Genomic DNA, 23,300 nt, shown 5'->3' on the forward strand with positions numbered 1-23,300 from the left:
TACAATGGAAAAAGACAATCTATTCAAGAAATGGTGTTGAGAAAACTGAACAGCAACATGCAAAAGAATGAAACCGGACCACTTTTTTACACCAAACACAAAAATACATTCAAAATGAATTAAAGACCTAAAGGTAACACCTGAGACCATAAAAACTCTAGAGAACATAGGCAGTAACCTCTTTGACATTGGCCATAGTAACCTCTTTCCAGATAGGTTTCCTGAGGCAAGAGGAACACAGGCAAAAATAAACTGTGGGGATTTCATCAAAATAAAAAAGTTGTTGCACAGTGAAGGAAATAATCAACAAAACTAAAAGGCAACCTATGGAATGGGAAAAGATATTTGCAAATGGCATATATGATAAAGGGCTAGTATCCAAAATACATAGAACTTATAAAATTCAACACTCCATAAAAGCAAAGAATCCAATTAAAAAACGGCCAGAAGACACGAACTGACATTTTTCCGAAGAAGACATCCAAATGGCCAAGAGACACATGAAAAGATGCTCAACATGATTCATCATCAGGGAAACGAAAATCAAAAATACAATGAGATATCACCTCATACCTGTCAGAATGGCCAAAATCAACAACACAAGAAACAACAGGTATTGGCAAGGATGTGGAGCAAGGGAAACCCTCGTATACTGTTGGGTGGGAATGAAAACTAGTGCAGCCACTCTGAAAATCAGTATGGAGGTTCCTCAAAAATTTAAAAATAGAACTATCCTATGATACAGCAATTGTACTACTAGGTAAGAATACAAAAATACTAATTCAAAGGGATACATACAACCCAATATTCATAGCAGCATTAGCTATGATAGCCAAAATTATGGAAACAGCCCATGTCCCCCGACTGATGCAATGTCTATTCTACCCAAAGTAATCTATACATCTAAGAAGATGTGGTGCATACACATAATGGAATATAAGAAAGAAAAAGAAAGAAAGAAAGAAAGAAAGAAAGAAAGAAAGAAAGAAAGAAAGAAAGAAAGAAAGAAAAAGAAAGAAAGAAAGAAAGAAAGAAAGAAAGAAAGAAAGAAAGAAAGAAAGAAAGAAAGAAAGAAAGAAAGAAAGAAAGAAAGAAAGAAAGAAAGAAAGAAAGAAAGAAAGAAAGAAAGAAAGAAAGAAAGAAAGAAAAGAAAAGAAATCTTACCATTTGCAATGACTTGGATGGAGCTAGAGAGTATTATGCTAAGTGAAATAAGTCAGTCAGAGAGAGACAAATACCATATGATTTCACTCAAATGTGGAATTTAAGAAACAAAACAAGCAAAGAGAAAAAAGAACAAAGCAAACCAAGAAACAGACTCTTAACTCTGGAGAACTGATAGTTACCAGAGGGGAGGTGGGTGTGGGGATGAGTGAAATAGGTGATGGGATTAAAGAGTGCATTTGTTGTGATGAGCACAGGGTGTTGTATGTTAAGTGTTGAATCATTATATTGTACACCTGAAACTAATATAATGCTGTATGTTAACTGGAAGTTAAATAAATTCTTAAAAAAATAAATATATAAAACACCTAGATAGTGTAAAGTTGAACTCCGAATGAATGTGAAGGTGGGCCCATATTCATAAATTCTCAGAGAAAAAATTGTGCTACCCCAACTCCCAGCTCAGACTAATACAGGTAAGTTGCTTAATTGGCATTGTGCCAGTGGACAGATATTTTTCCAGTTCAGTCTTAACCCGTCCACTGGTGTTGCAATTCTTCAATAGTTTCTCATTTTATTTTCTATTTCATTTTGAAGCCCCTGACTCATATCGACCACAGCATCATTTTCTGTCCCCACAGGGCCATTAAATTCCAGTTCTTGATGACAGAGATGGAACCAACCCCACTCCCAATTTCCTAGGTAGCCACATCAACTTTTTCCCTGGGGTTTTGTTTCCTCATCATTTATCTCCTTGGGGATTTTCCAAATTTTTCTGTGAGCATTTAAATGAATGGTTGTGTTTTATCTAGTATTTCTAGATTTTTAAAAACTAGATGCTATTCTGGTTATATAATCCCCACTATCCAGAAACAAAGCTCTTTAAGTTGTTTTAATATGAGTCAATATTGGATATTATGTTTACTATTCAATGATAAAGAAGATAATTTTAGGATTACTAAAAATGAAACCAAAATCTGTCACATATGATTCAGTGAGAAATCCTTATACTAATGTCACATTCAAAATGAGTTTAGTACTTTCTTAGCTCTTTTTAAAGCTCTTATTTTAGAAGCCAAAGATAAAGAATTTGGTTGCTTTCAAAGCTCTATTATTTAACTCACATAATTTATTAATTACGAATATAAGTTATGATTAATTTACTCAACTGATCTTACATTTTCTTGATTTGTATTGGGATGCTGTGTCAGGATTTATAAAAATTCAGTGTCAGTTCAGATATTTTGCCAAGTTTTCCCACTATTCCCCTAATCCTAGCCTATGCCACAATTAAGAAAAAAACCTGGAGGGCATCTTCCATCCATACGTGAAACATTTTTCTGCCTCTGAGCTGTTGCTATGCCTTAAACTATCCATAAATTCTTATTCCCCACTCCTCAAATCCAACTCTCAAACCTATGCATGTTTCAAGGCCCTACTTATAGGTCTGTCATCTTCATGAAAGCCCTCTTTATTGCCCCAAATATGATCTCCAGTCTCTTTCTGCATTACTCTTGTGATCCTTATATTCTATCATGGTTTATTTCTTCATCAGGGTTTTAAATTTTGGTTTACCTCAGAAAATAGAAGTATCTTTTTTATTCTTATATTCCATAAAACACTTTGAGAATTTATAGAAAATCAACAAATACCTATTGAGTTTCAAGTGAATAAAAGCTCCTTTGCAATTCAAATTGATAGCTTTATAAAATTATAAATAACATCATTATTTATTTTTTAAATATAAACCCTGAAAGAGAAGATTTAAAAGTGTTACATGCTATATAAAACTTGTGACAATACCTGGAATTAACCCCTCAGGATTCCTACAAAAAAGGAAGGTTTAGACTAAATGACTTGTAAGGTTTCTTCTACCTCTAATATGCTAATATTCTTTACCAACTTCATATACATTTTTATGTATATTTCAGTCAGAAGGCATAGCATTTGTGCTGGCAGTGAGGTAATCACTTAGCTTAACACTATGCTTCCTGAAAATGAGAAATGATTACAGGATGCAGTAGAAGCAAGTAAGACATACAGAAAACACTAAAACACTAAACACTTTCCTCCTGCAGTGTCTCTCCACTGCCCTCTATTGTCTTCGCTTAATACTACCCTTGTTGAAAATAAGTGATTACAGAATCCAGCTCCATATCACAGAGCAGGCAGTGAAGAATGGGTTTGAGTGGCAATGAATTGATGATTGGCAACATAAGGAATATAAATTTCATTGCATACATGTTATGCTCAATTTAAGAGAGTATTTCCTAAAATTTAAAAGATATTTCTTCATGTTATTATAGGAGGAAGTAAATTTGGATTTAAATAATTAATTCTTTCGAACACCAAAGTATTAGTTAATAAACTACAATTCAAGTATATTAAATTGTAGCAGAGCAGCTCAGTGCATTATGTGATTTCAACGTATTCTCTAATTTTGCAATTGAAGAATATATTTCACCTTTCCAAACTTATTCTTATTTGATATCAAGGTCTATTTTTAATAAATATCATGGGCTACACATTGGACAAGAAAAAGACTTATGACTTAAAAGAGCATCTAGTGGGGGCGCCTGGATGGCTCAGTCGGTTAAGTGTCTGACTTCAGCTCAGCTCATGGTCTCGCAGTTTGTAAGTTCGAGCCCCGCGACGGGCTCTGTGCTGACAGCTCAGAGCCTGGAGCCTGCTTCAGATTCTGTGTCTCTCCATCTCTTGGCCCCTCCCCTGCTCATGCTCTGTGTCTCTCTGTCTCTCAATAATAAATAAACATTAAAAAATTAAAAAAAAAGAGCATCTAGTGGTTGGTATTTATATATATACATATTATAATACAATAAACCTTTGACTCTAATCTCTAAGAGCTTATTTGAATTAAAAGAGATAATATGATTGCACTAAAACATCATGTGCCTCAAATTACAGAATAAATATCTTCTGCACTATGATTTCCTTGGATCTCACCATTCGCTCATTTAAAAAAACTTTGTTATATTTAATAAATACAAAAATGCCTTGTAAAACTTGAGCAGCATGCCATAGTGGTTAAAAGCATGGGCTTTGAAAATAGACTGACTTTGCTTGAATCTTGGCTCTCACACTCATGCAACTTTGGGCAAGATTAACCACTCTCTGTCTCAGTTTTGTCATTTGTAAAATGGGGATAGAGTACCTGCCTCATAGGGTTTTTGGGTGTATTAAATGAGCTAATAGAAATAAAGTGTTTAATAAATGTCAAATGAAAGTTCACTGTTTTTGTTTTTCCTTTTATCTATATCCTTGAGAACAAGCATCAAACACTCAATTGATTATGGTGACTGATTACGTGAAGAAGAAACAACTAATTTTCTCTAAAACTCTCTCAAATCACCATATGAGAGAATAGAGAGATAAACACTTTCTCCCCTTAGAATTCCAGGACCACAAACTGTTTCTTTAAAGTGGGACCAAATAGAGGCTCCTGGGTGGCTTAGTCAGTTAGGTGTCCGATTTCAACTCAGGTCATGATCTCCTAGTCCGTGAGTTCGAGCCCCGTGTCGGCTCCGTGCTGACAGCTCAGACCCTGGAGCCTGTTTCAGATTCTGTATCTCCCTCGTTCTCTCTCCTCCCCCACTCATGCTCTGTCTCCCCCTTCTCAAAAATAAATAAACGTTAAAAAAAATAAAAAAGATAAAGTGGGACCAAATATATGTATATTTTTTACTTTTCTTAACACTTTGTTAGGTGTTAGTCATGACTGATTTATCCTTATCACTCAAGGTTGTGAGCTATCAATATGAATTGCATTATATGTGTTTACATTTCTATATTTCCCACCCAACTCATGCTCAGAAAAAAAAAAAAAATCTATTAAGCCCGGAATAAGATTCCTTAAGCTTTTGATTCTAAAGCTTGTTAAATTTCCTGTTTCAAGCCATAGATAGCAATGCTAAAGAAGTTATTCATATAAAGTTACTTTAAAAAAAATAAATTGGTACTAAGAATGTGCTATTGAGCAGAACATATACATATTGAGTAGAACATGGTAGAACATTTTTTTCCAGCCAGTCTTAATACAATCATGTATCCAGTAGTTCAATTCATAATCATTTAATAAAGTGAACATTTGTAGTCTTAAACATTAAGAAAGAAACAGGCTATTAAAAGTTAAAACCCTACTTGCATTTAGCTACGTTTTAAAAAAAAATCCCAGGAATATTGTAATGAGGTCTAGGTTTGGGAGCAAGCATTGTGCAAGTTAATGTAAGTAATGAACCTTTCATGTGAAATGATGTAGTGTCACAACTCATTTGCATCCCACTTAAAGTGTAATTAAGTTTCTCTGACAGCATGGCTTATGGCTGAAAGAACAGACCTGGCTGTTAAATTAATCCAGAGTCCCTCAGTTAATAACACTCAGCAAAGAAAACTTTACATACTCTTTCATTTAAAGTTCCCAAACTCCCATTTACAGAAGTATATGACAAGGCAGCCATACAGGGAAACCTCTGCCTGAAATTGATGGCCTTTCACCAGACAGATTTAATCATCAAAATACCTGAAAACTAGACTTTGATGAATCAGAACATAAGAATATGCTGTTTTCATTCCAGCTAGGATGGCTGGTAGTCTAGAGGGAATGATTTCACATTTAAATTTCACTGCACCACATAGTTATAGTATGTTTTCAAACTTCCATCCAAAGTGTTGGTAATTTTAAGATTTATAGCAGAACTGGCTTACTATAAGTGCTCAGAAATAATGGAATTTATTTTTCTTATTCATTCTTTCAGGACTTGACTGTTTAATATAAGTGTCCAAGTGAAGTTGTTATCCAATAAATTCTTTTAAGGTTTTTGTGTGTTAGTCTGCCACTTGTCATTGCTTATTTATTTTGTTAAGAATATTTAGATTTTCAATCCCCAGAACGATTATGATGTTGCCACAAGATTAGAAGTACACTGTGTTATTTAGGACACGTTTTAACTAAAAAAGGATTCAATTTATAAATAATCTAAACTGTTTACAGAGAGGCAGACGAGAACAAATTTTTCAGAATCAGATTGCATTTCTTTCTAGGGCACTATAAGAATCTTTGCCCAATAATTATGCATGGCTACTGTTTAGTGCTATTATCCTGTTTTTCTTTCTGGCCTCCCCAATTCAAAGGCTGATGTCAAAAGAAATACTTTATCTTTAAATTAATAGCCTCAAAACTCAACTATTATTGCCACCATAAATAAACTGGCTCCTCAGAAAGTCAGTTAAAGTTTTGGCAGCTGAAGAAAGAAGTCTAGATATATCTTTAACATACATGATATTCCTGAATCCTACAAGTGCCCAATAACATAATCATATAATACCTATTGGACTTACTCCAGTCCCCTAAACCAGTATTGTGCAAGGTCTTTCAGGTTAAGTGAGCATTTATTCTGACAGACAACCTGCATACCATCCCTACCAAGAAAATTGCCATATTTAGGATTTAGATAATATGTTAAAGTGTAATATTGAGTACAAGTTATAATGTTCACCTCCATGCATTTGCACAGTGCTGACATGTCCCTAGGGCAAAATTTGCAGCAGCTCATTTTTCTACATCAGGTCTCAGCACTATGCCACGTATCACTGGCATTTTCACAGAAACAGTGCATTCTTTTTTCTTATTTTCCAAAGATCTATTTCAGGGAACAGAAAACTTTCCAGGAAGCCTGAGTTGATAGGGAATAAGCACCCCAATTATTTTCTCTTGCCATTCATTAAAAAGAATCATATAGTAAAACATAAAGAGTAAAAGTCATGTTCAATTAAATGATTTATTTTGGGCATATTGTTGGAACATTTACAGTGGTACCAGACAAAGATTTTTACTTCAGCTATCCAACTGAGGACAAAAGGTGAGTTCTATTTGTGAGGTGGTTTTCTTTATGAGTGATTACCTGTGTTGTCAGAGGGATCACAGCAAAGATCCCTCCACACAGCTCTTGAGTCTGGATGCTCCCAGTTGTCTCTCATAATCCACTTCAAATTGAAAGGTTTAAAATACACAAGGAAATGGCTTCAGGTCACACTGAAATAAAAAAATCAACTTTTAAGTATTGAATACACAACTGTGTTTCTATTTATTCATTAAAACCAATGAAATTTTAAAAGAAAATCATATTATGTATGTGTCTGGAAATTGTGCATTAAGATGTTATTTTTAAATTATATTTATATAAACATTATGTATTATATACTTTTTTTACATACATATGCAATTTTTCTTGTGCACAAGTATACAGACCTTGCTAAAATATTCATTGAAGAGTGAGAAACCAGGGGTGCTTGGGTGGCTCAGTCTGTTAAGTGTCCAACTCTTAATTTCAGTTCAGGTCATAATCTCACAGGTTTGTGAGATCAAGGCCCTTATCAGGCTCTATGCTAACAGTGCAGAGCCTGTTTGGGATCTCTGCCCATCCCCAGCATGTGCACACTGTCTCTTCTCTCTCTCTCAAAATAAATAAATAAACTGTTTGAAAAAAGAGTGAGAAACCATTCTATGCTAATGTTTTACATATACATATATATATATACATGGCATGTTTTTCTTAATTCAAATCACATCTAAGAGTTTGTATGAGCAGGTTGTTGAATTCACATTTAAAACATGTCAAGATGGTCCAAATCTAAGGTTCACCATGTAAAAATAAAGATAATCTGTCATGTCCTATTGATAATTTCTATGAGTCTGTGATTATTACAAAATACACAGACTCAATTCATACAGAGTACTGTATATTAATTACTTTCATTCATACAAAAGTCTTATTAGTTTTATCTATAGATTATCAAAGCACACAAGCTTCTACTACCAGCAGCAATGTTACTACTACTATTCTTAAAAGCAAACAGAAATCATGAAGTCCTGTATAGCGCCTAGCACAGCCCAAAGGAAATTGATCCAAATTGACTAATGTATACATTCATTTCCGATTAGATGGAAGTTGATCCAAATAATACAGCTTTTAAAATATATACATATAATATTTATATATTATATATAGTATTTATATATTATTTATATATTTATTATATATAATATTAAATAACATATATAATTATTAATATTAAATAATATATAATATTATACAATAATAAAATTTATTATATATAATATTTATATAGTATTTATATATTTATTAAAATATTTATATAAAATATATAAAAAGTAATTCAAACAAATATACTGAAAATAATTCAACTGTGCTATATATAAAGAATACAAAAATAATATGTATATATAATGTATATATACTTACATGTTTATAATTTTATATGTACAATTTTTTTAAATTTTAGGCAGTGAAAAAAATTTTGAGTGCTTAAAGTACCTTCCAAAAAAATGTACAGTATCTGAAATGAGCAGGTATCAAACCAAAAAATTCAAATATTCATAAAATGTAACATAAGAAATACTTGTAAAATATAAACCATATTTGGATTTTTGGAGTTATGGAAAGTTGAGAAAATAATGTAAATATACAAGAAAGGTTATATGGTAGATTTTATTCTACATTTTAGAAAGTTTAAATAATTTACATATTTTTCACTGCCTTTTAGCTCACACAGTATAAACAGAAAATATTTTAGAATACATTTGGTTAAAATCTCACTTATTTATGAATAGAGCCTCTTATTCTCATTATCAGAAATACGATGAAGATCTTTCTTGGATATTAAAAAAACTCAAGGAGTTGTTGTTAAAGTTCTTATCTCCCTCTCACAACCCATTATAGCTAAAAGACAAAAGGAAACATGTAATCAAATTATTGTTGCCTACTCACCTTGTCAGACCTCAGTTTCTTCATAGAGTATTGAATAACGGGCTTCATAAGTTCGTCCAATCCCCAGTCTATGAATTGTATATGAATTCATTATATCAGTGCCAGGTGGCAAATATTCCCAAAGAGGAATGAAGAAATGCAATTCCCATTCTACTGATTCCAGGTAATGTTGACTTAAATGTAAGCTCAGCATTTTTTTTCATAAATTAAGAGGAAATAATAAAAATGTTATAATTTTGAGGTTGGCAAATTTAATGTGTAAACAAATAGAACCACAGTTTAAACTAAACAAAAACTATATATAACTGCTTTATAGGCAAGTTGTCACTCATGGTCCCTAGGTTGAAAACCCATTAATAATGCTATTGAGTATTTATCCCATTCATAGTTTTATTATTTATAAAGTTAAAAGTATTTATGGTCTGCTATAAAACACATAAAATGTCAGATTCAACTTGTGCAAATGGCTACTTTTTAAAAGGCATATTGACACTGCTGAGCTAAGCATTGGTTCTTAAGGCTTAAAGCTCTAAGGAAAGCAACTAAAGCCGCTGTTTGCTCATTAGCCCAAACTTTATTATAGTTGGTAATGTCTATGCTGATCCCTGACAGGCAAACCTAGACTCTAGAGACCTGTTAAGCAGCCACCTTAGCCCCAGGAAACTTGCCCCTACCTGCTTGGGCTAATCATTTTATTCTTTCTCATGATTTCGAAGCTGATCATATTTATTATATTGGTCTTTTTCACTCAATCAACAACAATTATTTTACTATTTTATCATTTTGGTATATTTTGGTAAATTTTTTGCTGATATCAATTTCTACCCTTTTAAACTGCTTATCTTCTTATTAGTGCTTATTAACTATAATCTTTTAACAGGGATAAGGCATAAAAGGGATACGTTTTGGAAACCATCCATATGCCAAACAGAGAATATTGGATTCCTTTTTTATTCAGATTGTCTCCCCATAGACTTTCTTACCCTGTTCCCAAAGCAGATCCTGTCAACCCTAATGAAGAGTCTAATATTAACTGAAGTCAACCAGAATCATTGACAATCCCATTCTAAGAATTACCCATTTGGAAAACTGTGGTGATCGAAAGCCAAATTACCTTCTCTGCTCTTCCAACTGCAGTCCCTCAGAGATCAAGACAACTTAATTGTAAAGAACCGTTCAGGAAACTGCTGTAACAATGTTATACACAGAACATTGACAACTTCGATGAAAAGACCCATAAACTACAATCTATGGTCTCTGATAAACAAAATCCATTGAATATAGTCATTTCCCCTAGCCATCTATTCTGCATCTAGAGAGGAAAGTATGTAAGGAATTTTATCCAGGGAAGCTCAGAGCTCACTCTGGTGTAACTCTATAAAACTTCTAAAAGTTGTCTCCCTTTTAGAATTTTTTAATAGAACTTTTTAAGTAAAGAATCTATTATCAGATAATTTGAATCCTGTAAACTATCCTGCTGCCAGAAGAAACTTGTGTAACTTGCTTGACCTCCTTCAAAATAGGAATTCATAAAAGTTCTTCATCATGGGGGGGCTATAATTTATTTGTTTTAAGATGATAAGTGTATCATAAGAGCCAAGCATTCATTGTTTATGATGTTATTTTTCCAAAAATAGTTTTTATAAAAAATATTTTTATAAAGATCTGACACTATCAAGCTCTAACAAGTTAGGATCTAAATGTTAACACCATTATTCCTCTCCTCATTTCACTTGCTTCTGTAACAAGAAACTTACCTTAATTCTTAACTTTATCAAGCTCTGCACTGTCATTCAACAAGAATTTATCAAGTGTTGCCACATGGTAGACACTTTTCAAACTGGGCAAAAGTAGTCAACAAAATAGAGTCCTTGTCCTCATGTATCTCATATCCTCATGGATCTTATATTCTAGCTATATTCATAGAAGAGGTTCTTGAGTATCAGCAAACACCTAAGGCAAGCACCTTAGATTCCTTTTCTCATTTACCAAGAGAGGAACCGGATGCCATTTTTGATTTGCTAAAAGCATTGCAGAAAAAAAATGATTAATGTTCAGAATGCAGATGATAGCAGTAAATTATCATCCAGCTGAATAACCTTTTCATCCATCTTCTTCTATTTCCTTCTGCCTTAGAAGAATATAATTTTAAGAGGTCAAAGATGATGTCTACCTTGTACACTAGCATGCCCCCATTGTCTAGCACATTTAACATATGTTGACTGACTAATGAGCAACAGGTGAAATAATGAATGAATAAATGAGTATCACTGAAGTACCTATTCATAGGCAACCCTATAACTGTGGTTGATTAACACTCTTAGTTGTTCACAGTATCATCCGTCTTACTTCTCAAAGTGACTCTGTCAAGTGACCTTCCTGTAATATTAGGCAGCAGGCAAAATCCCAAGAAAAATTGTAAATGTACTAGTCACAGATTGAGATTGCTATTTCTGTGCTCCTCACCCCATCCCTTCCTCTAAATTCTTTATATTTTTCTCTGGGTGGTGAGGCAAAAGAAGCCACATAGAAGCCAAAGGAGGCAACCAATGTGTCATTTACATATTATCACAGGGGGGAGCTCCCTTGTTTCCCAAAGCTGTAGCATCTTCAGCCTGCTGTCTACCCTCTCAAACCCTACTCCAGTTTCTCCTACTAAATTGCACAATTTTTTGCAATTAAATATTAAAAATGGTCCAGTAGCCACATTAAAATCAGGCCCCCAAAATATTCCAGGCCAAAGTCTTCCAAGGTTATGGTGAGTAATTCTATAATTTCAAGTAAGTGCTTATTTAAGTACAATTGCTTTTTTTTTTTTTATTTTTTTTTTTATTTATTTTTGGGACAGAGAGAGACAGAGCATGAACAGGGGAGGGGCAGATAGAGAGGGAGACACAGAATCGGAAACAGACTCCAGGCTCCGAGCCATCAGCCCAGAGCCCGACGCGGGGCTCGAACTCACGGACCGCGAGATCGTGACCTGGCTGAAGTCGGACGCTTAACCGACTGCGCCACCCAGGCGCCCCACAATTGCTTTTTTTGAAAAAAGCTTCAGCTCTAACCAAGGCATTCCAGCACAGTTTCCTTTTAGGTAGGTTTGATTTTCATGCTAACAAAAAAATAAGTCAGGCTCTTCAGTATTCTGCTGAAAAACCATTCTGGTCATCAGTTTGTCTGATTAAGATTACAATAGTCTTCTATCAACCAACCATACATAATAGAAGGCATCATCATAGTGTTCTTGCTTTTGCTTCCCACTGTGAATTTTTAGCCACATACCTCTTGTTAGAAACCCAGCTAAGATACTTTACATTCAAAAGAAATTGATTAAAGTGGTCATTTCAAATTTTTTCTTTCTTTCTTTCTTTCTTTCTTTCTTTCTTTCTTTCTTTCTTTCTCTTTTTAATTTGAGAGTTGGGGGTGGGGGGAGGGAAGGCAGAGACAGAGGGAGAGAGAGAATCCCAGGAAGGCTATGCACTGTCAGCGCAAAGCCCAACACAGGACTTGATTCCACAAAATATGAGATCATGACCTGAGCCTAAATCAAGAGTCAGGTGCTTAATCAACTGAGCCATACAGGCGCCCCTCAAAATATTTTCTAATTGTAAACTTATCCAAGCTACTTATAAAAACACATTCCTAGTGATAGAGGGAAGATGGTGGCAAACTAGGAGGACCATAGGCTTACCTAGTCTGACAAATACAACTAGATAACTTTCATATAACCTCAAAAGTCCATCTGAAGACTGGCAGAACAAACTCCATAACTAAAGGGTAGAGAAGAGGCCACATTGAAAAAGGTAGGAAGTGCAGAAACACAGCTTGGAAGAGAAATGGACAAGGCTGCAGCAGAGGGGAGGGAGCTGTGGCCATGGAGAAGAGCCAGAAACAGACTAGCACACAGGGGAGTGCATGGAGAAAATGAATCCCATAGCAATTGACTTGGAAAGTGAGGGGCCCAAATTTCATGAGTTCTTGCAACCAGTAAGACTTAAAGCCTGGAGTTTTAAATGTCAGCATGCTTGGCTCTGGGAGAACCCAGGGGACATTGGAGATGCTCTTGGAGAGAAGGCAGGGCACACAGCCCATGGATATACAACTTGTAAACAGCTATCTGAAGACAGTCTGGGGTACAGAGTGGGGAGGTTAGTTGCTCATCTCAGAGCATGTCCCAGAGAAGCAGTTTGCACAGAGAAACCCCTCGGGGAACAAAGGAACTACAAGGCACAATTTATCTCCCCTGCCCCTCAATATAAGCAGGGCCACCTGTGGGAACCAGCAGAGGGCCGACACTCACTACCTAAATTGCTTATACCAAGCCCTGCCCCTCTGTGCTCCAGTATAACTGCCCTTCACAGTCACACTTGCCTCAGTCTCAGCATGGTGGACCCCCTTCTCCAGAAGGCTGGCTCAAACCCTATGAACATTGCATCTCCTGACCCATGAGTTTTGTGAGGACTCAGTTCCAGTGGCAGTAGTGACAGGTCTCATTTCAGAAGCAGACCAGAATGCCACACTCAGGCAAGATATTAAACACTGCCCAAAACAGGCAAAGAGAGCCTCTGCATATGACTGGTCAAAAGGATAAAGCAGCCAGGACACAAAAGCAAAGCACACACAGCACACATTGGAGACACTCCCAGAAGTGTCAGGCCCTGAGGAATAGGGGACACTACAATACAAGGCATTACAGGACCTCTTATTCACAAAGCCATTACACTCAAGAACAGGAGAGGTAGGTGACTTTCCTAACACAGAGAAACAGTTAGAAAGACTTAGACAAAATGAGAATACAGAAGAATTTGTCCCAAATTAAAGAATGGGACAAAGCTACACGTGGATTTCTGAGCAATACAGATATAAATAACATGCCTGATGGAGAATTTAAAGCAATAATGATAAGGATACTCACTGGACTTGAGAAGAGTGGAGGACATTAGTGAGACCATTAGCACAAAGACAAGAAATAACATAGCAGAGAGATAAAGTGTTTGATGACAAACTGAGAAACACACTTGATGGAATGAACAGCAGGCTGGAAGAAGAAGAGGAACAAATTAATGACACAGAAGCAAAGTAATGGAAAGTAATCAAGCTGAACAAAAGAGAGAAAAAAAATTATGCAAAATGAGAATAGATTTAGAGAACTCAGTGACTCTATCAAATGTAAAACATTCATATTATAGGAGTCTCAGAAAAAGGAGAGAAAAGGGGGGCAGAGAACTTATTTGAAGAAGTAATAGCTAACCATTCACTAATCTGGAGAAGGAAACAGATATCCACATCCAAGAAGCACAGAGAACCCCCAACAAAATCAACAAAAGTAGATCTACATCAAGACATATTATAATGAAAATAGCAAAAGATAGTGATAAAGAAAAAATATTAAAAGAAGCAAGACCAAAGAAGAGATTTATGTACAAAAGAACTCCATAAGGCTATCAGTGGATTTCTCAGCAGAAACTTTCCAAGCCAGAAAGTAGTGGCATGATATATACAAAATGCTGAATTGGAAAAACCTGCAGCCAAGGATACTCTATCCAGCAAAGCTATCATTCAGAATATAAGGGGAGATAGTTTCCCAGAAAAACAAAAACTAAAGGAGTTCATGAACACTAAACCAGCCCTGCAAGAAATTTTAAAGGGGATTCTTTGAGTGGAAAGGAAAGACCAAAAGTGACAGAATGAAGGTAGGAAACACACAAGCAGTAAAAATGAATATTTCTGTAAAAAGTCAGTCAAGGAACTCACAAAATGAAATGATGCAAAATATGACACCATATACATAAAACATGAGGAGGAGAGGAGTAAAGAATGGGTTCAAACTTAAACGACTTTATATAGACTGCAATATGCAAAAGATGTTGTATACAAACCTAATGGTAACCATATATTAAAAACCACTAATAAATATACAAAGAATAAAGAGAAAAAAATCCAAATTTATCACTAAAGAAAACCAGAAAGCAATGAAAGTGAAAGAGAAGAAAGATCAGAGAAAACCTTCAGAAACCACAAAACAAATAATAAAATGGCAATAAATACATAGCTATCAATAATAACATTAAATATAAGTGGACTAAATGCTCCAATCAAAAGACATAAGGTGACAGGATGAAAAAAAAAAAGGCAAAACAAAACTCATGTATATGTTGCCTATCAGAGACTCATTTTAGAACTAAAGACATCTGTAGATTGAAAGCGAGGGGATAAAGGAACTTCTATCGTGCAAATTAGTGTCAAAAGAAAGCCAGAACAATACTTATATAAGACAAAACAGACATTAATTCAAAGACTGTGGAGCACCTGGGTGGCTCAGTTGGTTAAGTGTCTGACTTTGGCTCAGGTCATGATCTCATGGTTTCTGAGCCCCACATCAGGCTCTGTGCTGACAGCTCAGAGCCTGGAGTCTGCTTCAGATTCTGTGTCTTCCTCTCTCTCTGCTCCTCCCCAACTTGCTCTCTCTCTCTCTCTCTCTCTCTCTCTCTCTCTCTCTCAAAAATGAATAAACATTAAAAAAAACAGACTGTAATAAGAGACAAACAAGGACACTATTTTTAATAATAAAGGGGACAATACAACAAAAAGATACAATTGTAATATTATTATACACAAACATGTAACATATTATAGACCTAACATGAGAGCACCCAAATACACAGAACAGTTAATAACAAATATAAAGGAACTAATCAATGATAGAATAATAGTAGGGGACTAATTAACATCCCATTTACATCAATGGACATATCATCTAAACAGAAAATCAACAAGGAAACAATGGCTTTGAAAGACACACTGGCCCAGATGGATTTAACAAATATATTTAGAACATTCCATCTTAAAACAGCAGCATATGCATTCCATCCTAGAAGAGCATAATACACGTTATTTTCAAGTGCATATGGAACATTTTCACAGAACGAGAACAAAAATCTTAAAATTTGTATGGAACCACAAGAGACCCCAAATAGCCAAAGCAATCTTGCTGATAGCATGGAGCATGCTTAGGATTCTCTCTCTCCTCTCTGCCCCTCCCCTGCTTACATGCATGCTCTCTTTCTTTCTCTCAAAATAAATATACTTTAAAAAATAAATCTTTGGAAATGTAAATCAAAACTACAATGAGGGGTACCTAGGTGGCTCCACTGGTTAAGTGTCTGACTCTTGATTTCGGCTCAGGTCATGACCTCACAGGTCATGAATTCAAGCCCTGCATCAGGCTCTGCACTAAGTGTGAAGCTTGCTTGGGATTCTCTCTTTGCCCCTCCCCCTTCTCAAAAATAAATGAATAACCTTTAAAAAAACTACAATGAGATATCACCTCACACCTGTCAGAATGGCTAAAATCAACACAAGAAATAATAGATATTGGCAAGAATGTGGAGAAAAGGAATCCTCTCACACTGTTGATGGGAATGCAAACTGATGCAGCCACTCTGAAAAACAGTATGGAAGTTCCTCAAATATTTAAAAATAGAGCTACCCTGTAATCCAGGAATCACATTACTGGGTACTCACCTAAAGAATATAAAAACACTAACTCAAAGGGATACATGCACCCCTATGTTTATTACAGCATAATTTACAATAGCCAAATTATGGAAAGAGCCCAAATGTCCATTGACCAAATGAATGGATAAAGAAGTGGTACACACACACACACACACACACACACACACACACACACACACACAAAATATGGAATATTACTTTGCCATAAAAAATGAAATATTCCAATTTGCAGTGACATGGATGGAGCTGCAGAATATAATGCTAAGTGAAATAAGTCAGTCAGAGAAAGATAAATACCATATGATTTCACTCGTATGTGGAATTTAAGAAACAAAACAATAAGCCAAATGGAAAAAGGAAAAAGAAACAAACCAAGAAACAAATTCTTAACTACAGAGAACAAACTGATGGTTACCAGAGGGAAGGTGGGTGGGGAACTAAGGAGTGCACTGTCATGAGGAGCACCAGGTGATTAAAATAAAAACTAGGGGCCCCTGGGTGGCTCAGTCGGTTAAGCATCCGATTTCAGCTCAGGTCATGATCTCGCAGTCTGTGAGTTCAAGCCCCACATTGGGCTCTTTCAGAGCCTGGAGCCTTCTTTGGATTCTGTCTCCCTCTCTCTCCGCCCGCCGCCCACTCATGCTCTGTCTCTCAAAATATGAATGAACATTAAAAAAATTGTTTAAATAAAAACTAAAACAAAACAAAACAAAATCCCTAGTCTCCATTCAAGATTCCTGAATCTGAATATTAAGGGAAGATCCAGTGTCTACAGTAGTGCCTTGCACATTAGTAGCTACATGTCAAGGATCAGTTAAATGAGTAAATGTATGAGTTATTGACTCCCATACTGAATGCTTCATTTCCTGAAGACAGATGGTTAGTTCATTTTCTGGGACAGAATCATTAGGATTTTGCCCACCTGTATTTTTTGCTAGTCTAGATTTTCCCTGGAATGTGAGTTCCTTGAAAGAAGGTTTGACTGTGCTATTCATGTATTTAACTCCAGCCACAAGAACAATACCATATATATACACGGTAAGTGCCCACAAATATTTATTGAGTAAATGAATCAGTCTATAAACCTCATATTTATCAAGTCCCATAAATAATGCCAAGAGTGTTTAATCAGAATAGAACTTATAATATTGAATACAGATACATCCGAGCCAGAAAAGTTGAAGTTGACATTGATGACTTCAATCTATTTTAATAGCCCATTTTCATTCTTCAAACAACAATGTTTACAAGGAAGGATTGTAATGGCTATCATTTAGAGATCAAATTCTTCTTATTTAAACCTGCATGATAATGTCCTATAGAATTATATACCTACTATATGCCTAATGCTAAAAACGTGAAATGTATTTGTTTGTCAACATTATGGCAGATTTTATAGATGGCACAAATATTTCAATGAACTTCTAACCCAAAGAACCATCCTAGGAGAAAACATACTCCTTCAGATAAAAAGATTTTTTCCTTCCTTTCAGAGAAAAGGAGATTTCCTTATTTTGTAGACTCCCAGTACAGTTTATATTTTGGTGTTGTTCATTTTTTTAAAATTTTGCTTCTCCTTTGTTTTTTTTCCAAATAAGAGATACTTAAAATAGATATAAAGAAAACACATACTAAAAAAAATCATATAAAACTTGTAAGAAATCCAATGTTAACTAAATTAACAAAACATTTAAAAAAGTAATAAATGACATTGGAGTGAAAGCTTCAGGAGAGGAGAGGTGACATATTATTTGACTCTGTATCCTCTGGCCCTAACACAGAGCCAGGCCCATAAAAGGTACTCAGTGAAACTTTGATTAACAAATGAAAGAATAAATGAATGAATTCATTTCTGCCTAATAAATATACCTAAAAAACTAATTTTGTTTCATTAATCAAACCCATTTTTTTTTATTTTTTTATATATTTTTTTTTATTTATATATGAAATTTATTGTCAAATTGGTTTCCATACAACACCCAGTGCTCATCCCAAAAGGTGCCCTCCTCAGTACCCATCACCCACCCTCTCCTCCCTCCCACCCCCCATCAACCCTTAGTTTGTTCTCAGTTCTCAACAGTCTCTTATGCTTTGGCTCTCTCCCACTCTAACCTCTTTTTTTTTTTTTTTTTTTTTTTTTTTTTTTGTTCCCCTCCCCCATGGGTTTCTCTTAAGTTTCTCAGGATCCACATAAGAGTGAAACCATATGGTATCTGTCTTTCTCTGTATGGCTTATTTCACTTAGCATCACACTCTCCAGTTCCATCCACGTTGCTACAAAAGGCCATATTTCATTTTTTCTCATTGCCACGTAGTACTCCATTGTGTATATAAACCACAATTTCTTTATCCATTCATCAGTTGATGGACATTTAGGCTCTTTCCATAATTTGGCTATTGTTGAGAGTGCTGCTATGAACATTGGGGTACAAGTGCCCCTAGGCATCAGTACTCCTGTGTCCCTTGGATAAATTCCTAGCAGTGCTATTGCTGGGTCATAGGGTAGGTCTATTTTTAATTTTCTGAGGAACCTCCACACTGCTTTCCAGAGTGGCTGCACCAATTTGCATTCCCACCAACAGTGCAAGAGGGTTCCCGTTTCTCCACATCCTCTCCAGCATCTATAGTCTCCTGATTTGTTCATTTTGGCCACTCTGACTGGCGTGAGGTGATATCTGAGTGTGGTTTTGATTTGTATTTCCCTGATAAGGAGCGACGCTGAACATCTTTTCATGTGCCTGTTGGCCATCCGGATGTCTTCTTTAGAGAAGTGTCTATTCATGTTTTCTGCCCATTTCTTCACTGGGTTATTTGCTTTTCGGGTGTGGAGTTTGGTGAGCTCTTTATAGATTTTGGATACTAGCCCTTTGTCCGATATGTCATTTGCAAATATCTTTTCCCATTCCGTTGGTTGCCTTTTAGTTTTGTTGGTTGTTTCCTTTGCTGTGCAGAAGCTTTTGATCTTCATAAGGTCCCAGGAATTCACTTTTGCTTTTAATTCCCTTGCCTTTGGGGATGTGTCGAGTAAGAGATTGCTACGGCTGAGGTCAGAGAGGTCTTTTCCTGCTTTCTCCTCTAAGGTTTTGATGGTTTCCTGTCTCACATTCAGGTCCTTTATCCATTTTGAGTTTATTTTTGTGAATGGTGTGAGAAAGTGGTCTAGTTTCAACCTTCTGCATGTTGCTGTCCAGTTCTCCCAGCACCATTTGTTAAAGAGACTGTCTTTTTTCCATTGGATGTTCTTTCCTGCTTTGTCAAAGATGAGTTGGCCATACGTTTGTGGGTCTAGTTCTGGGGTTTCTATTCTATTCCATTGGTCTATGTGTCTGTTTTTGTGCCAATACCATGCTGTCTTGATGATGACAGCTTTGTAGTAGAGGCTAAAGTCTGGGATTGTGATGCCTCCTGCTTTGGTCTTCTTCTTCAAAATTACTTTGGCTATTCGGGGCCTTTTGTGGTTCCATATGAATTTTAGGATTGCTTGTTCTAGTTTCGAGAAGAATGCTGGTGCAATTTTGATTGGGATTGCATTGAATGTGTAGATAGCTTTGGGTAGTATTGACATTTTGACAATATTTATTCTTCCAATCCATGAGCAGGGAATGTCTTTCCATTTCTTTAAATGTTCTTCAATTACCTTCATAAGCTTTCTATAGTTTTCAGCATACAGATCCTTTACATCTTTGGTTAGATTGATTCCTAGGTATTTTATGCTTCTTGGTGCAATTGTGAATGGGATCAGTTTCTTTATTTGTCTTTCTGTTGCTTCATTGTTAGTGTATAAGAATGCAACTGATTTCTGTACATTGATTTTGTATCCTGCAACTTTGCTGAATTCATGTATCAGTTCTAGCAGACTTTTGGTGGAGTCTATCGGATTTTCCATGTATAATATCATGTCATCTGCAAAGAGCGAAAGCTTGACTTCATCTTTGCCAATTTTGCTGCCTTTGATTTCCTTTTGTTGTCTGATTGCTGATGCTAGAACTTCCAGCACTATGTTAAACAACAGCGGTGAGAGTGGGCATCCCTGTCGTGTTCCTGATCTCAGGGAAAAAGCTCTCAGTTTTTCCCCGTTGAGGATGATGTTAGCTGTGGGCTTTTCATAAATGGCTTTTATGATCTTTAAGTATGTTCCTTCTATCCCGACTTTCTCAAGAGTTTTTATTAAGAAAGGGTGCTGGATTTTGTCAAAGGCCTTTTCTACATCGATTTACAGGATCATATGGTTCTTCTCTTTTTTTTTTGTTAATGTGATGTATCACGTTGATTGATTTGCGAATGTTGAACCAGCCCTGCATCCCAGGAATGAATCCCACTTGATCATGGTGAATAATTCTTTTTATATGCCGTTGAATTCGATTTGCTAGTATCTTATTGAGAATTTTTGCATCCATATTCATCAGGGATATTGGCCTGTAGTTCTCTTTTTTTCCTGGGTCTCTGTCTGGTTTAGGAATCAAAGTAATACTGGCTTCATAGAATGAGTCTGGAAGTTTTCCTTCCCTTTCTATTTCTTGGAATAGCTTGAGAAGGATAGGTATTATCTCTGCTTTAAACGTCTGGTAGAACTCCCCTGGGAAGCCATCTGGTCCTGGACTCTTATTTGTTGGGAGATTTTTGATAACCGATTCAATTTCTTCGCTGGTTATGGGTTTCTTCAAGCTTTCTATTTCCTCCTGATTGAGTTTTGGAAGAGTGTGGGTGTTCAGGAATTTTTCCATTTCTTCCAGGTTGTCCAATTTGTTGGCATATAATTTTTCATAGTATTCCCTGATAATTGTTTGTATCTCTGAGGGATTGGTTGTAATCATTCCATTTTCATTCATGATTTTATCTATTTGGGTCATCTCCCTTTTCTTTTTGAGAAGCCTGGCTAGAGGTTTGTCAATTTTGTTTATTTTTTCAAAAAACCAACTCTTGGTTTCATTGATCTGCTCTACGGTTTTTTTAGATTCTATATTGTTTATTTCTGCTCTGATCTTTATTATTTCTCTTCTTCTGCTGGGTTTAGGCTGCCTTTGCTGTTCTGCTTCTAGTTCCTTTAGGTGTGCTGTTAGATTTTGTATTTGGGATTTTTCTTGTTTCTGGAGATAGGCCTGGATTGCAATGTATTTTCCTCTCAGGACTGCCTTTGCTGCGTCCCAAAGCGTTTGGATTGTTGTATTTTCATTTTCATTTGTTTCCATATATTTTTTAATTTCTTCTCTAATTGCCTGGTTGACCCACTCATTCCTGAGTAGGGTGTTCTTTAACCTCCATGCTTTTGGAGGTTTTCCAGACTTTTTCTGTGGTTGATTTCAAGCTTCATAGCGTTGTGGTCTGAAAGTATGCATGGTATGATTTCAATTCTTGTAAACTTATGAAGGGCTGTTTTGTGACCCAGTATATGATCTATCTTGGAGAATGTTCCATGTGCACTCGAGAAGAAAGTATATTCTGTTGCTTTGGGATGCAGAGTTCTAAATATATCTGTCAAGTCCATCTGATCCAATGTCTCATTCAGGGCCCTTGTTTCTTTATTGATCGTGTGTCTAGATGATCTATCCATTTCTGTAAGTGGGGTGTTAAAGTCCCCTGCAATTACCACATTCTTATCAATAAGGTTGCTTGTGTTTATGAGTAATTGTTTTATATATTTGGGCGCTCCGGTATTCGGCGCATAGACATTTATAATTGTTAGCTCTTCCTGATGGATAGACCCTGTCACTATTATATAATGTCCTTCTTCATCTCTTGTTACAGCCTTTAATTTAAAGTCTAGTTTGTCTGATAGAAGTATGGCTACTCCAGCTTTCTTTTGGCTTCCAGTAGCATGATAAATAGTTCTCCATCCCCTCACTCTCAATCTAAAGGTGTCCTCAGGTCTAAAATGAGTCTCTTGTAGACAGCAAATAGATGGGTCTTGTTTTTTTATCCATTCTGATACCCTATGTCTTTTGGTTGGCGCATTTAATCCATTTACATTCAGTGTTATTATAGAGAGATATGGGTTTAGAGTCATTGTGATGTCTGTATGTTTTATGCTTGTAGTGATGTCTCTGGTACTTTGTCTCACAGGGTCCCCCTTAGGATCTCTTGTAGGGCTGGTTTAGTGGTGACAAATTCCTTCAGTTTTTGTTTGTTTGGGAAGACCTTTATCTCTCCTTCGATTCTAAATGGCAGACTTGCTGGATAAAGGATTCTCGGCTGCATATTTTTTCTGTCTAGCACACTGAAAATCTCGTGCCAATTCTTTCTGGCCTGCCAAGTTTCAAAAGACAGATCAGTCACGAGTCTTATAGGTCTCCCTTTATATGTGAGGGCACGTTTACCCCTTGCTGCTTTCAGAATTTTCTCTTTATCCTTGTATTTTGCCAGTTTCACTATGATATGTCGTGCAGAAGATCGATTCAAGTTACGTCTGAAGGGAGTTCTCTGTGCCTCTTGGATTTCAATGCCTTTTTCCTTCCCTAGTTCAGGGAAGTTCTCAGCTATTATTTCTTCAAGTACCCCTTCAGCACCTTTCCCTCTCTCTTCCTCCTCTGGGATACCAAGATGTGTATATTATTTCTTTTTAGTGTATCACTTAGTTCTCTAATTTTCCCCTCATATTCCTGGATTTTTTTATCCCTCTTTTTCTCAGCTTCCTCTTTTTCCATAACTTTATCTTCTAGTTCACCTATTCTCTCCTCTGCCTCTTCAATCCGAGCCGTGGTGGTTTCCATTTTGTTATGCATTTCGTTTAAAGCGTTTTTCAGCTCCTCGTGACTGTTCCTTAGTCCCTTGATCTCTGTAGCAAGAGATTCTCTGCTGTCAGCTATACTGTTTTCAAGC

At 35.9% G+C, this 23,300-nt stretch overlaps 1 protein-coding gene across 3 annotated transcripts in view; it reads right to left on the reverse strand.

The window, feature by feature from the left end:
- Nucleotides 1-6,940: 6,940 nt before the first annotated feature.
- The window catches only part of CB1H4orf33 (chromosome B1 C4orf33 homolog), a 131,300-nt gene continuing 114,940 nt past the window's right edge, over nt 6,941-23,300 (reverse strand). For all 3 annotated transcript variants that reach the window (XM_025922059.2, XM_025922058.2, XM_086704245.1), the window contains 2 exons: nt 8,970-9,037; nt 6,941-7,213 (listed from right to left, as the gene is read on the reverse strand). In XM_025922059.2, the coding sequence (XP_025777844.1) occupies nt 7,181-7,213; nt 8,970-9,037 (101 nt within the window). In that variant the 3' untranslated portion in view covers nt 6,941-7,180. The remainder of the gene's footprint in view (nt 7,214-8,969; nt 9,038-23,300) is intronic.

This window comes from Puma concolor, chromosome B1 (assembly GCF_028749965.1).
Source record: "Puma concolor isolate L17-30 chromosome B1, mPumCon1.1.hap2, whole genome shotgun sequence".
Classification (NCBI taxonomy): Eukaryota; Metazoa; Chordata; class Mammalia; order Carnivora; family Felidae; genus Puma; species Puma concolor.